General features: G+C 41.6%; 1 protein-coding gene across 4 annotated transcripts in view; it reads right to left on the bottom strand.

The window, feature by feature from the left end:
* The window catches only part of ATF6 (activating transcription factor 6), a 209569-nt gene that overhangs the window by 152559 nt on the left and 42415 nt on the right, over positions 1-14595 (bottom strand). For all 4 annotated transcript variants that reach the window (XM_082704208.1, XM_082704205.1, XM_082704207.1 and 1 more), the window contains 2 exons: positions 4717-4902; positions 3389-3480 (listed from right to left, as the gene is read on the bottom strand). In XM_082704208.1, coding sequence (XP_082560334.1) covers positions 3389-3480; positions 4717-4902 — 278 coding nt within the window. The remainder of the gene's footprint in view (positions 1-3388; positions 3481-4716; positions 4903-14595) is intronic.

The following is a 14595-nucleotide window of genomic DNA, read 5'->3' on the forward strand; positions in this document are numbered from 1 at the left end:
GTGATGGCACATGTCCACTGCCAAAGCTGGTTTGGGGGCAGGTTTAGCCTTTCAGACCACTGCTGCCCTCTCAGCTTTGATATTTCACCATCTGAGCCAAACTGTGTCTAAAGAATTAGTTCCTGGTTTTTATGAGCCAGTTTCTTTCTATTTCCTTCTTGGTGTCTGGAGGTATTCCAACCTGTTGAGATACTTCGATATTTCTCCACCCCTTCCAGCTCTTTGTTACTTTGCTTCAATCTAAGCCTTTTAACATGTTTGAATTTAAAAATCTGCACACTTCCTAAATGTTCTCTCTGCTTGCTTTCTGTTCCTCAAGCCTTCACAGAGAGACACAGATCTCCTCTGCCCGTTCCTCAGGACTTTCAAATATTTAGGCTTTCTTCTTCATTCTTCTGTTTGTACTGTCCATCTAATTTTTTGGACACAAAACTTCCATGATAAAATAGGACCACAGTCGGGTGCCTGGGTGGCTCAGTTGGTTAAGTGACTGCCTTCAGCTCAGGTCATGATCCCGGAGCCCCAGGACTGAGTCCCGCATCAGCTCCCAGCTCCATGGGGAGTCTGCCTCTCCCTCTAATCTTCTTCCTTTCATGCTCCCTCTCATTCTCTAATAAATAAATAAAATCTTAAAAAAAAAAAAAAAGAGGACCATAGTCTCCTCCTTCTAAAATGAATCAAATTATCTGCCCACAGAAATGAGATCCACCCCCACACAGCCCCTCTACCCCAGTAGCTATAAACATCATTAATCCGCTTGAAAATTTTTGTCTTTTTTCCCCACGAATTTCTATTTACTCATGAGGGCTCCCACAACAAGGTGTATCCCCAGCCCCACCTCACTTCCTACATCCCAACCCCATCTGCTTTACTGTCCACCAAATGCTACTGCATAAAGCCTCTGAGACTGCCATCATCAGAGTTAAATGAAAAAATAATTTTAATATGAAGGATATGGGTAAAATATCAACAGGCAGCAAAAAAAATTTCTTTTAATAATTTAAATGCTTGTTCCAGGTATCTCTTCTACATATTCTGTGTAACGTGTCTAATACAGTATAAACTCAAAAATAGGTCAACTCAGAAGTTGACCTCTTTCCACTGAATCATTTTAGTAAAAAGTAGATGGGTATCTGGGATTCCATGATGGGGTATCAACTACTCTAGCAAGTTGTGTTAATACCAAATGATAATGAAAGTTGAATACAAGATCTACATCTTATTTTTTAGAAACTGTGTAAAAATAAAATGGGAATGACCTAGCTTGACCATCAAACATGTGAAAAAGATACGGGGATTTTACTTAATAAAACATGTCTTCGAAACAGTTACCACAATCTTAGGCTGTGTGAAAAAAATGAGCTCTTAGGAAGGAAGAGTTTCACTACAGTCTATGCAGGTCAGAAGACAGTGCCTAAGGAAATGTGCTGCCTCTGCACATCACCTTCCGAAATGAACACTGAATTAAACAGTGTCAAGCACAAAGCCTGGACCACAGAGAAGCTCCAAGATAACCATCAAGATGCTAGTTGCCAAAGTCAGTGTTCTCACCTCAGGTTTCTGCCCCGACAAGCCTGTTTTTGAAATTCTTTCATTCTTGGCTTCAGAAAACCATTCTTCAGGTTCTGTCCCTAACACCACTCACTCTGAGTTTCTTTTCCTGAGTCTGTCATGCTGGTTTCCCCAGATTCGTATTACTCTTCTTCCCCTACTTGTTCTCCTTGGATAATCTCACCTACTCCACTACCATCTGTCCGTCTGTCCCAATATCTAGTGAGGAAGGCAAACTTCCCATACTAATAAAAACCATTATCCTCCATCATAAAATGATTCATCTTCCTATCTGCTGCCTTAAATAAGAGTAACGCCATTCAGTCCCTCAAGATAGAAATTTGGAATTATCTTTAGCTTTTCTCTTTTCTTCCTCACATCCCACTCTGTTAACAGTTACCAAAGCCCAGAGTCTACATGAAAGGTGCACCCTGAGACAGCCTGTCCTTTCCGTCACCACAGTCCAACGCCAGACTCGTATATATCACCTTAAACACACCAACAGCCTCCCGGCGCTGTCACTGCCAAGACCATCTGCTCAGTCCAGTCCATTCTCGCTACCACCCTTTGTCACCTTCCTAACATCAAAACAGATCATGCTGCCCTCTGCCTAAAACCCACGGGTGCCTCACTGTGCACAGCAGCACACTAGGCCCGTCAGTATCTGGCCCCCGCTGTATACCTGCATACAGGTATACCTGTAGACCCATCTCCGTCATACACATTCCCACTTGTACAAGATATATGTGAATTTTTCACTTTTTCCTGAAGATGTCAAGCCATTTCCTAATTGTGCCTTTTAGCTACTGTGGTCCCTCTGCTTGGCATCTCTTTCCATACTCTGCAGCTGGCAAACTGCTATCCCACTTCCAAGATTCAGCGTCTCCTGCAGGGACTTCCCTTTCCACTCTCATTCAACAAAATCTGTTCTGAACATCTATCAGTACGATGCAAACCTTCTCAAGGAATTCTTACTCTCATTTACACTCTTTTAGTAATTTGTTCACACTGCTGTTCCCACAACCACCACATTATACTGGAGTCATCCTTTGACTTGTCCGTCGTCTCAGCTGGACTAAGAGATCCTTGAAGGTGTGGCCCGGGTCTAATTACTCGTGGACTCCCCAGCACCTAGGATATACTGATTTCATTCACCGATCAAATGTGCCACAGTGAGTGGGAGTCTGGAAAAGAGAGTCTCCAGGGTTCCTTGAATCCTAGTGTTCTATGACTCTGACCTAAAAGCAGTGTTTCTCAAGCTATGATTAGCTAGAAACCTGTACCACAATCAACTAGTACACTATAAAATATTTGCATTCTTGATTCCCATTCCAAACCTACTCAATCAGAGACTGCTAATTACGGCTCTAGCTGTTCACTTTCCAGCTAGGGAGGAAGCCACACAAGTATCTTATAATCCCTGAGGCCACTCAAGCATCACAGTAAGGGGGGAGGCAGGTAACAGTATTATAATAAAGGCTTCATCATTTTAAAGGTAAGGAACTGAAGCACAGAGGTTAAGTAACTTGCCTAAAAGACGACAAAGTTACCAAGTGCAGGGGCAAGCACCTGAACTCGGGCGATCTGATTTCCAGGCCCACCACTGATCTGTTTGCTAACAGAAGCCTTTCTTCATCAAACGTCATGGATTTTCTGCCAGACCCAGGGGAAGAACAAGGAGGAGAAAGCAATCTTTCTTCTTCCCCCTCTTCTTCCCTAAATATTGTCCCTGAGGAGAACAAAACGAAACTGTTTTTCTCTAGCTTACGACGAGAGCTGAAAGAATGAGAACTGCAATTTTTGGCGTTGGTACCCGCGCAAACGGCTACCCGCTTACCTCATGGGTCCGTAGCTGAACACTATAAATGCCAACACTACCATCACACAGATCGCTCTCCGCTTCGGATTAGGAACTTTAAGCCTCTGGTTCTGAAAGAAATAACCATGTTAAATACAGCTAAACTACATATCGATCTCACAAAAATCAACATCTAAGATAAGCACACTTCTCTTCACCAATTTTATTATAGTTTAAAAAAAAAACCACTCAAAGGTGAGGAACAGTACTTTTCACAGGACTAGAGCAGAGGCTTCTGGGTTCCCTGGGACAGCAGCAAGGGAAAAGGAGAGAGGGGCACTCCCTTGCAGTCTCCTCTGCACCCAAAAGGAAAGAATTCAACAATTTAACATTTTTATGAGTCTTCGAAGAGTTTTAAAAGACATCTGCAGTTTAATTCCTGTCTGTTAAATCCTTTAACATGTGCTCAGTAAGGAAAAGACAGAACAGTGGGAAAAGCCCCACACAGTAGGCACAGACATCCCTCTGGAGTGGGAAATCCTGAGACGGGAGATTTCATGAACAGAATTAAGGAGAAGATTGACTTTATCGGAACTAACATGGCAACAAAATGCAAAAACCGTAATAGTGGTCAGGGAGAGAAAAGACCTTAACATTTTTTATTTTATGTTTTCTTTCTTTCTTTCAGTTTGTTGGTTTTTGAGAGAGTAAGAAAGAGAGAGCATGAGGGGAGGGACAGAGGGAGAAATTCTCAAGCAGGCTTCGGGCGGAGCGTGGAGCCTGACTTGGGCTCCGTCCCGCGACCAAAAACATAACCTGAGCCCAAATCAAGAGAGTCAGATGCTCAACCTACTGAGCCACCCAGGCGCTTCTGTATTTTCTTCTTTAAAAGGAAAGACCTAGGGGCGCCTGGGTGGCTCAGTGGGTTAAGCCTCTGCCTTCGGCTCAGGTCATGATCTCAGGGTCCTGGGATGGAGCCCCGCACCAGGAATCTCTGCTCGGCAGGGAGCCTGCTTCCCTTCCCCCTCTGCCTGCCTTTCTGTCTACTTGTGCTCTCTCTCTCTCTCTGTTAAATAAATAAAATAGAATCTTTATAAAAGGAAAGACCTGTCGAGACTATTTAGGGTCCTCAAGGGGACTCATTTAGTCAGAAAAGAGAGCGAACAAGCTACCCAGGAAACAGAAAGCTTCTGAACACACCGGCAGGTACAGCCCACAGCTCCTCTTTCCAATGCCGTACTCTGAGTGCAAATGCTTTGGGGTTTATCGCGCCCTAGTATTCTTTTTTTACACAATTTCCAATTGGCTTCCCCAGAAAAGAGAGACTACTCGAACCCACGTCATCGGGCGGCCTCAATAGCACTCACCTCTGACACGACTTCATCCAGCTGTCGCTTCAGGGATCCGTTCTCTTTCTTTAGCTTCTCGTTCTCTGAAAGCGCAGCCTTTAACCTGGCCTCCAAGCCCAGCATGTATTCCTTCTTCTTCTTGCGGGACTGACAAGCAGACTCTCGATTTTTTATCATACGTTGCTGTCTCCTTAGCACGGCAATCTAGCAAAAGTTATAACAAATCAGAAATATTCTGCTTTTAGAATCAGGCTGGAATATACTGATTTTTTCCCATCATTTTTAAACAAAACTGTTCAAACACAAGTTACTGGCTGTTTTTAAAAAGGTTTTAAAAGATATTAACTCAAATTAAGCAAACTGAAATCAAATGATTAAAAGTAGGTCTCTAAAGCCTAAAAGTTGAATGATATCTTCTGGTGTTTTCTAAGGCTTATTTATTGATCTTCCAATTTTCCCTTTAGAAACTCCCTCAGGAAAAAAAGAAAAAACTCTCTCAGAAAGTGCCCTTACATATCCACATATGTACATATTCATACACTTTCACTCTATGTCTCGGGCCCTGAACTCGATTCCAGAGCCACACAGCCAGGACTTCTAAGGCCACTTGTACTTGCAAAGTCACCACCACTTCGAATTCAGGATGTATAAACTGCATCATCATCTGCCTAGATTTGTTTACCAATCCATCTTCTATCAGTGGTAAATAACTCTCAAGATATCTAGGAAGAAATGACCATTAACTTATTTTTTCCTTCATTCACCATATTTATTCCCTCTCTCAACCTCTGATTCATTAAACACGCACTGAGGATATGCTAATGACATATGCTAATGGTAATGACCAACTTTCCTCCGGTGACAGAGTGTCTCAGTTATCTCATCTAATCCTGCTGTCACCCTCCCAAGGAAGGCACTTACTAACTCATCCCCAGATTACGGCAATCATCTCCTAAATATGTTCAGTGATCTCCAATCTCCTCCTATCTACCATTTGTAAGATAACTCACCAGGGAGAAACTGTTTATCTTGCCACTCTATTGCAAAAACGAGCTAGTCATGCATCCTCACTGACCACCTTTGCTTTCAAAGCCTTCCCACAATGTGACCACCCCTCTCAACAACCTTATCGCCAACCCTGACAACTAGTCAATCCACAGCCAGGTTCTGATCACGTAAGGCTATTCCAAGATCTGCACAAGGGCCTAAGTCATTCCTTTAGTCATAGTGTTTACTCCACTTTAGGATGCTGTCTCCTCCACTAACTTAGTTCTAAGGACCTTCTGCACTCTGATTATGCTAAACCATCTTCCCTGAATGTCTTGTGCGCTTTTAATTTGGAAAAATACACCTGAACCCCTAACGGTCTCAACTGTTTCGTGACTGTTAACTCTCTCTCTCAACCACCTTGGAAGCCAAAACTATGTACTACTACATTTTTGTTTCCTACCCTCAGTATCTACCATAATCAAAACTTAACTGAGTAAAATTATGTTTGTCATGTTTTCTAAACAAGCTATGGAACCTATTTGTTACAGCATTAATCTAATTTATTTGAGGCAGAGGGTGAGGTAGCAAAGTTAAGTCCATAAAAAGGACCAAATAACATTAAGCTAATTATTTTGAGTACACAGATGACTGAATTACTGACTTTATATGTTTTTTAAAAATTCCAGGGGCACCTGGGTGGCTCAGTGGGTTAAGCCTCTGCCTTCAACTCAGGTCATGATCTCAGGGTCCTGGGATCAAGCCCCGCATCAGGCTCTCTGCTCAGCAGGGAGTCTGCTTCCCTCCCTCTCTCTCCCTACCCGCCTCTCTGCCTACTTGTGATCGCTCTCTCTGTCAAATAAATAAATAAAATCTTTAAAAAAAATAAAATAAAATAAACATTCCACTCTGTGGTATTCAATAATTCTTACTGAGACTAGTAAACAGAATTAAATCATTTAATATAGATTTCTTTTAAAACAACACAATTCTAAACCCATGCTACATTCTCTCAAAAGAACCAAAGCCAATCTCTCTGCAGTAAACACCGTCAACAAACTTTCAATCACAACCTGCAAGGGAAAAAAGCCACATGGGATATCAAAAGAGGGTGTTTTTCTCTTTTCTTCCTTTAACTGAAACTTCCTAAGAATGCTAATTTACAGAACCGTCACCTGTAAAATTTCCCTATGGAATAACTACCCCCCCACACACACACCCCCACCCCCGATAATGCCGCGCACATGTGTGCATGCACACAGCAGCGGCCAAGCCATGATGAGTGGATTATTCACCACGTCAAACTACTCTCTGGACAATGCCACTTTGTTCAATCTACTGTTGTTCTTAGTGTTCCTCATGGTGACTGGGAATGTCAATGTCCGTAATTAATACTTAATACCAGAGTGCTGAGGTACACGGAACACTGAGCAAGCACAGGAAAGAGAAGGTTCCCAGATGGAAGAGTTTATACTGCAGTTAGATAAAAGGCAACCTTGCTTAAAAGGCTAATTAATCTATGGACTTTAGGGAGGCTTACAGACGGAACACCATTTAATAAATTTCAAACAAGGATTAGGAACTTCTATAAACAATGAAAGCACCTGCATATTATAAAGCATGAAGGTCTCAAAGGCTGTCGATGCAGATGCCTCATGCAGAAAAAATGAAAACCACCTGTGGCCATCCATTTCTTCCCATGGAAAAAGATACAATAGCTCTGAAAATAAATACTCAATACTACCAATAGACACAAAGGATGGAGAATAAAAATAAATGAAACCCACAGGCATCACTGAACACAAGAATTTCAACTTTACATCTCAGCAAGCTCTCTTCAGCTATCTGGATAAGTTATTCTGTATTTCCTAGACAAAAAAAATTATTATTTTCAGACTAACACACACACACACACACAGACACATACACACACCCCTGTGGTGTTTGTTTTTTTGGTGGGGGGTACATTTTACAAGAAAAAAGAATTAGACCATAATTACTGTTTTGTAAACTGACTTTGCACTCGCTGTATTATAATCATCCTTGACAAGCAATGAGAACGGCAGCCTAGTATTTCAATTATTTCGATGTTCTATAGTGAATCTCCTCTTCCCGAAATTATTACAGTCTTCAAGATTCTTTGAGATAAGCCTCATCATTTGATGAGTGCCACAGCCAGAACTCAGGTCGGCTGACTGTAAGCCCAGCACACAATAGCATCACACTGTTTTTATTTTTATTTATTTTTTTAAGCTTTTTATTTATTTGACAGACAGAGAACACAAGGAGGCTGAGAGAAAGGAGGAAGCAGGCTCCCTGCCGAGCAGAGAGCCCAATGCAGGGCTCGATTCCAGGACCCTGGGACCATGACCTGAGCCAAAGGTAGAGGCTTCAACCCACTGAGCCACCCAGGAGCCCCAACACCACACTGTTTTTAGTACCAAATGGAAGTCCTGGATCCCAGCATGGAACTCCAACCTCAGTGAACTCTGTGCTTACTTTCATTATGCACCTGTTCGAAAAGAAAGGCTTATGGAAACTCTTATATCTGGAAGCTTAATCTCCTTTAGCAGTCTGAAAACATAAAATCAATACTATGGCTCATTAATCAATTGACATTTCTCTTCTTACGGGCATATCAGATGATTTAACTTGACTAAAATGAGTAAACAGCTGGTCAGTCCCTGCTTCTGATCATCCTGCCTTCAGACAACTCCCCCTTCAAGCACTGTGCCTTGGAAAAAGAAAAAAGAAAAACTTCACAGCTGTAAAATATTCTCTCCCTTTAGTGCCCCTATACTGTAATACGGTGTTCCATTATTCAGCGAACATTTGTTTGACTATAAAAAAGACTTGGGTAAAAAGAGAACTTTCACAAATGAATGAGTACTTTTTGAAGCTTCAACCAACTTGAGTCAAAATTCCAAGTCGTTTAAAAGTTATCAATCAGGGGCACCTGGGTGGCTCAGTGGGTTAAAGCCTCTGCCTTCGGCTCAGGTCATGATCCCGGGGTCCTGGGATCGAGCCCCGCATCGGGCTCTCTACTCAGCAGGGAGCCTGCTTCCTCCTCTCTGTCTGCCTTTCTGCCTACTTGTGATCTCTGTCTTTCAAATAAATAAATAAAATATTAAAAAAAAAAGTTATCAATCAATAAACACTGTATTATGTTCTTCTTATAAGTAAAACAGACTGTTTAGACCTTTGATTCTGTGATGTTGCTAAGAAATGAGCTTCAAAGTCCTATATGACTATAAATCAAAGATATTAAAATGGGATATTTTAATGCTAACAAATACATTCCAACATCTCATATGAACTCAGCGATATCAGGTACTGGAAACTATGAAGAATCACTGGTTCACGACATATCATTGTCTCAATTGTAATTCTTATTTCGCTGAATCTCTAAACTAATATACAAACTGTTACTGATTAATGACAATATCTTCATATCGGACAAACTAATTTTTCCATTACATACAAAAGAAGCTTTGTCTACTTGAAACTGATTTAAAAGCCAAAGAAGTAAATTATCTTATACATTTCTAATTTATATAACATATTATTGCCTATCATAGTAAATATATTTATAAATACTTTCTAAAAATATGTGTACAGCTAAACTCATTAGCAAATTTAATGTGTGGGACTCTCATTTTAAATATTCAAATAAATTAAGTTATTTTAGTTTGATTTCTCTAATGATTCTTAAGAATACCCCCTTTTTAGGGGCACTGGGCTGGCTAAGTCAGTGAAGCAAGCAACTTTTGATCTCAGAGTTTTGAGTTTGAGCCCCATGTTGGATAAAGAGATTACTTAAACAAACAAACGAATCATTAAAAAAACTCCTTTTTTCTCAAAAAATTGTTTAAAACAGAAAAGGGGAAAATCTCCTCTTGTACTACCTGTACTCTTCTCAAACCTCACGATACAAAGCCAACACTTTAAGAAACTGTGTTGGGTACGTGTCTGTTAGACCCAGTTCCTAGTCAGCAAAAATTAAATAAAGCAGCTTCATTACTGGCAACCTGAGCCATTTAACTGGCAGAGTCGAAGAAATAATCTTCACCCTGCAAATTATCTTATCTTTTTTTTTTTAATGAAGAATGCCTTTGGGCATGTAGTGTGATTTCCCGAGTGAGAAAGGGTGATAGACAAAATCCCTGCTGGAGGATAGGTCCAGGCTGCCTTATCTAATCTCATGTTCTGAGGGAAGAGAAAAAAACCGGTGGAGAACGAAGGCAGGAGTATCCACAAGATGCTCTTAGGAAAGCCACACTGTGTGGCACAGCTTCCTTAAGAATGGAGAAAGTCCCCTGCACAGGGATCATCAAAGGACCCTCAGAGCAGTTTCCTGTGCCTTCAGTTAATGATTCCTCTGTTTTCGACGTCCCTAGAAATACCTGGTGTAGCTACCTAAGAGTCATAGGAATTTAGGGGCTCCTGGGTGGCTTGGTCAGTTAAGTACCTGACTCTGGATCCTGGCTTGGGTATCGATCACATGAATGTGGAGCCTACTTTAAAAAAAAAAAAAGAGTAATAGCAACTTAAGTCATTAGAGGACAGTACAACACTGGACGTTGGGTGTCCTTAACTCTTATTTCAGCACTGCAATGAATTAACTGAAAGATTTTGAAGAATCACTTCTTCTCCTGGGGCCTATTTGTATAGTAATACAGGGATTTAGACCAGAATAGTGTTTTTGAAATTATAACCCAATATCAAGTAGTGTGATAAATTCAGTAGATCACAAGAGCCTTAAAAAAAACTGACAGAAAGTCACAGGATGGAATAAAAGAAAACAGAATACTTTCTATGTAGCAAGAGCTTACTGTCTCACTAGACTTGTGTGTTAAGAAAAATGTAAAACACATTTCTTACTGCGGACTGTGGGCAAAAACTTGAGATCCATCCCATTAATCTTCTGAAGGTCTCATTCCAACCAAAACCAAAATGGTCCTAGTCCTGATGCTAAACAAGTATAATGAACTACCACATGTCCTAGTAAGGACCACTCCGTCCCAAAACAGAGATTAACTTTGCTGTAAATTTTATCTCAGATCACTGAACTGTTCCATTACTGTCAGCCCTTATACTTTGTCTCTCAAGACTTAAAACCGCCTGCTGAAATTTTTTAAAAATTAAGAGAGTACATCTGTAGAGGGAGAAGCAAGTTTCAAGATGTAGGTCATTTGCAGTCTGTACTGCCTCCGCGCTCTCTTGAAAGTAAAGCCCCGGTAAGGCAGCACTGAGTGGTGACGGCTGCACTGGACCAACACAAGCCCTAGACCTGAATCCCAACTCCGCTGAAGCAGGTCGAGCAACTGAGGCGAGGATTACATGACTCAGATGTGAGGGTCTCTGTCGACTATAACGCACCACACGTAAGTGTCAATAAAAAGAGATGCCCTGCGGCTATGAAAAAATGGGAGTGAGGAGGCAAAAATTCTGAACTCCGTCACCAATGCCTCAGAGCTGCTCAGATAAACTGTGAAACTAAAGCAATACTGAAATTATCTGCCTTCATTTCAGCTCCTATTTTCACAGATTCTAAATGTTAAAAATGACTTAAGAAACAAAAATAAAAACAGACAAAATCTGGAAATCCCATTTAATCGCTGCAGAAGCAGAAAAAGAGCCTAAGGCCGACTGAGATCCTCGGAGAGCCCTCCGTCTGCTCCTTACCCCGTTCGTATCGGGGCTCTCGCTCACCTCAAAGGGCTGTCAGGAGGTTTAGAGCGCGTTGCTGTAAGTGGGTATCTGAGAGTCACACGCTTAGGCAAGGGTGACCCACGCCACCTAATTGGTATTCGCCATTCTCGGCAATATGGCCTTGCCTGAAACACCTCACCAACTGGCTCCTTTCATGGGGAAAGGGGAATAAATATCACCCACTTCACAAGGGTTTTGTGAGAGTCAAATAGAACTACGTAAAAATAAATGATTTATAATGCAGTATGAATGTGGAGTACTTATTAAAACTTGTATCAGAGGGGCATTGGGGTCGCTCAGTGGGTTAAGTGGCTGCCTCTGGATTTCAGCTCAGGCCATGACCGCACAGTCCTGGGACTGAGCCCTCCATGGGCTCCATGCTCAGCAGAGGATCTGCCTGAGATTCTCTCTCCCTCTCTGCCTCTGCGCCACCACCCCCCCACCGCTCACATGCGCCCTCCCTCTCTCTAGTATCTTTAAAAAAAAAAAAACAAAAAACCAACCATATTAGAAAAGAGCCAAATTCTTCTAAAGCATCAAAAAGACAAAAACTGTGCAAATATTTCAGATTAAAAGAACCTAAAGAGACAACTAAATGTATCTGGCCCTAGACTGGGTCCTGTATTGAAAGGGGAAAAAATTCAATAAAGGGTATTACATCAGCCAACAAAACTGTAATACTGACAGCAGGTTAAAGTATTTAACAAATGTAATTTACGAAGTTGATTACTGTGGGTATGCAGGAGAATATCCTTATTCTGAAAAAACACACACTGAAAAATTAGTGGTAAAAATTGTAACATACTCTACAATGGTTTGGGGGGGAACGGGAGTCTGTATGTGGAAAGACAGAAAGAAAGAATGAATAAAGCAAATGGGGTAAAATGGTAACAGGTTAACGGGTGAAGGTACATGGGCATTCTCTGGGCGACTTTTGTTTCTGCAACTTTTAAGTATCTGACATTATCACATGCCAAGTCTAATGCACACGTACACACACATACACACATTCAGGACTGCAGGGCAGGTACCACACTGGGGAATTACAAGAAAGACATACAGAGGGGCGCCTGGGTGGCTCAGTGGGTTAAGCCTCTGCCTTCGGCTCAGGTCATGATCTCAGGGTCCTGGTATCAAGCCCCACATCGGGCTCACTGGTCAGCAGGGAACCTGCTTCCCTCTCCCACTCTCTACCTGCCTCTCTGCCTACTTGTGCTCTCTGTCAAATAAATAAAATCTTTAAAAAAAAAAAAAATACAGATACTTTTCTTTAGAACCCATAATAGCAAGGGGAGATAAGAGCCACAGAAAATATTAACCATGACACTTAATCCCTGAATAGCTCTCTTTAACCAGTCAAAAGTTCTCTTCTATTAATAATTAATATTCTTTCACATATTTTAAAATAGTAATCTTTCAGAGGGCATACCCGGTCAAGAATACAGAGCCACTGATACCTTCCTGAAAAACCTGCCATTCTCTTTTGTGAATTATCTATTCATATATTTTGTCCTATTTGTTGGGTTAACTTGCATTTTTCTCACTGATGTATAAATACTCTCTACATTAAAAAGGGTTTCAAAAAGACTATGAAAACTTACACAAGAATGTTCAAAGCAGTATAGCCGAAAAGTGGACATCATCCAATCCCCATTAACTGGTAAACGGATAATCCAAAATGTCATCCAGCCAAACAATGGAAAATCATTCGGCAATAAAAAGGAGTAAGTACTGGGCGCCTGGGTGGCTCAGAGGATTAAGCCTCTGCCTTCGGCTCAGGTCATGATCTCAGGGTCCTGGGATCGAGTCCCACATCAGGCTCTCTGCTCAGCAGGGAGCCTGTTTCCTCCTCTCTCTCTGCCTGCCTCTCTACCTGCTTGTGATCTCTGCCTGTCAAATAAATAAATAAAATCTTTAAAAAAAAAAAAAAAAAGGAGTAAGTACTGATACACGTTATGGTTTGAATGGACCTTGAAAAACACTGTGCTAAGTAACAGAAGTCATACACAAACGGCCACTCTGGATAATTCTACTGACATGAAATGTCCAGAATAGGCAATCCCATACAAACAGAATGCAGACTACTGGTTGCCAGGGGCTGGGGAAAAGATCAGAATAGGAATGACTACTAATGGGTACGGAGCTTCTTTTTAGGGTGATGAGAACATTCTGGAATTAGATAGCAGTGATGGCAGCACGACTCTGTGAATATACTGAAAACCACTAAATTTCAGAACTCAATGGTGTGTGAATTTTATCTCAACAAGCTACTAAAAAAATTACCCGGGAAGCTACAGACTCTCTCTCCACAAAAATGCACATACCCAGTATTATAAATGATTATGCAAGGAAAGGGGTGACGTAAGGAAAAGGGGCACTCTCTGTGGAGACACCGCCCATAGACAGCTCTGAGCAGCCCGATGACAGACACTCTCACACACTCAAAGTGGAAGGATGAATCAAAACTACTACCCCAATGGTGGCCCATTTAACTATATTTATCAATATTGAAAAACTACCTACCCTCTGACTCTCTTAGTACAGTCCTGAAATGTCTCCTACAGATATCCTTGCACATAAACAACATTAAGTTAAGTACCAAGTTACTCGATGGAGGAATGCTTACAAAGAAAAAAACTTCAAAAGTCTTAAGTAATTATGATGCCTGCATGAAACAGACTACCCCGTAACTATTAAAGAAAAAAGAAAAATGTTCATGTACTGATCCAGAGAGTTACCTAAGATATACCTAATGAGAAAAGCGAGGTGCAGGACAGAACGAACATGCTCGTTACCACTTCTGCAGAATAGGTAAATGGCTAAAACTCAAATCACATTAAGGAACTGTCTCAGGACAGAGGCACAAAAAATGAGTGACAATGACTGCTTCTGGGCAGGGGGACCAAGTGGCTATAGTCATCTGTGACATGGAAGGACTGTCCTCAGGGACAGGATGCAGGAAGGGAAATCAGAGAAAAGAGAATTAAGTGTTAATTATTTATGAAGATAGAAATCAGGATCCCGGGGCGCCTGAGTGGCTCAGGCATTGAGCGTCTGCCTTCGGCTCAGTTCATGATCCCTGGGTCCCGGGACTGAGCCCTGCATCCGGCTCCCTGGGCTCCCTGCTCTGCGGGAAGCCTGCTTCTCCCTCTCCTACTCTCCTTGCTTGTGTTCCCTCTCTCGCTGTGTCTGTCTCTG

The sequence above is a fragment of the Mustela nivalis genome (assembly GCF_964662115.1).
Source record: "Mustela nivalis genome assembly, chromosome: 16".
Classification (NCBI taxonomy): Eukaryota; Metazoa; Chordata; class Mammalia; order Carnivora; family Mustelidae; genus Mustela; species Mustela nivalis.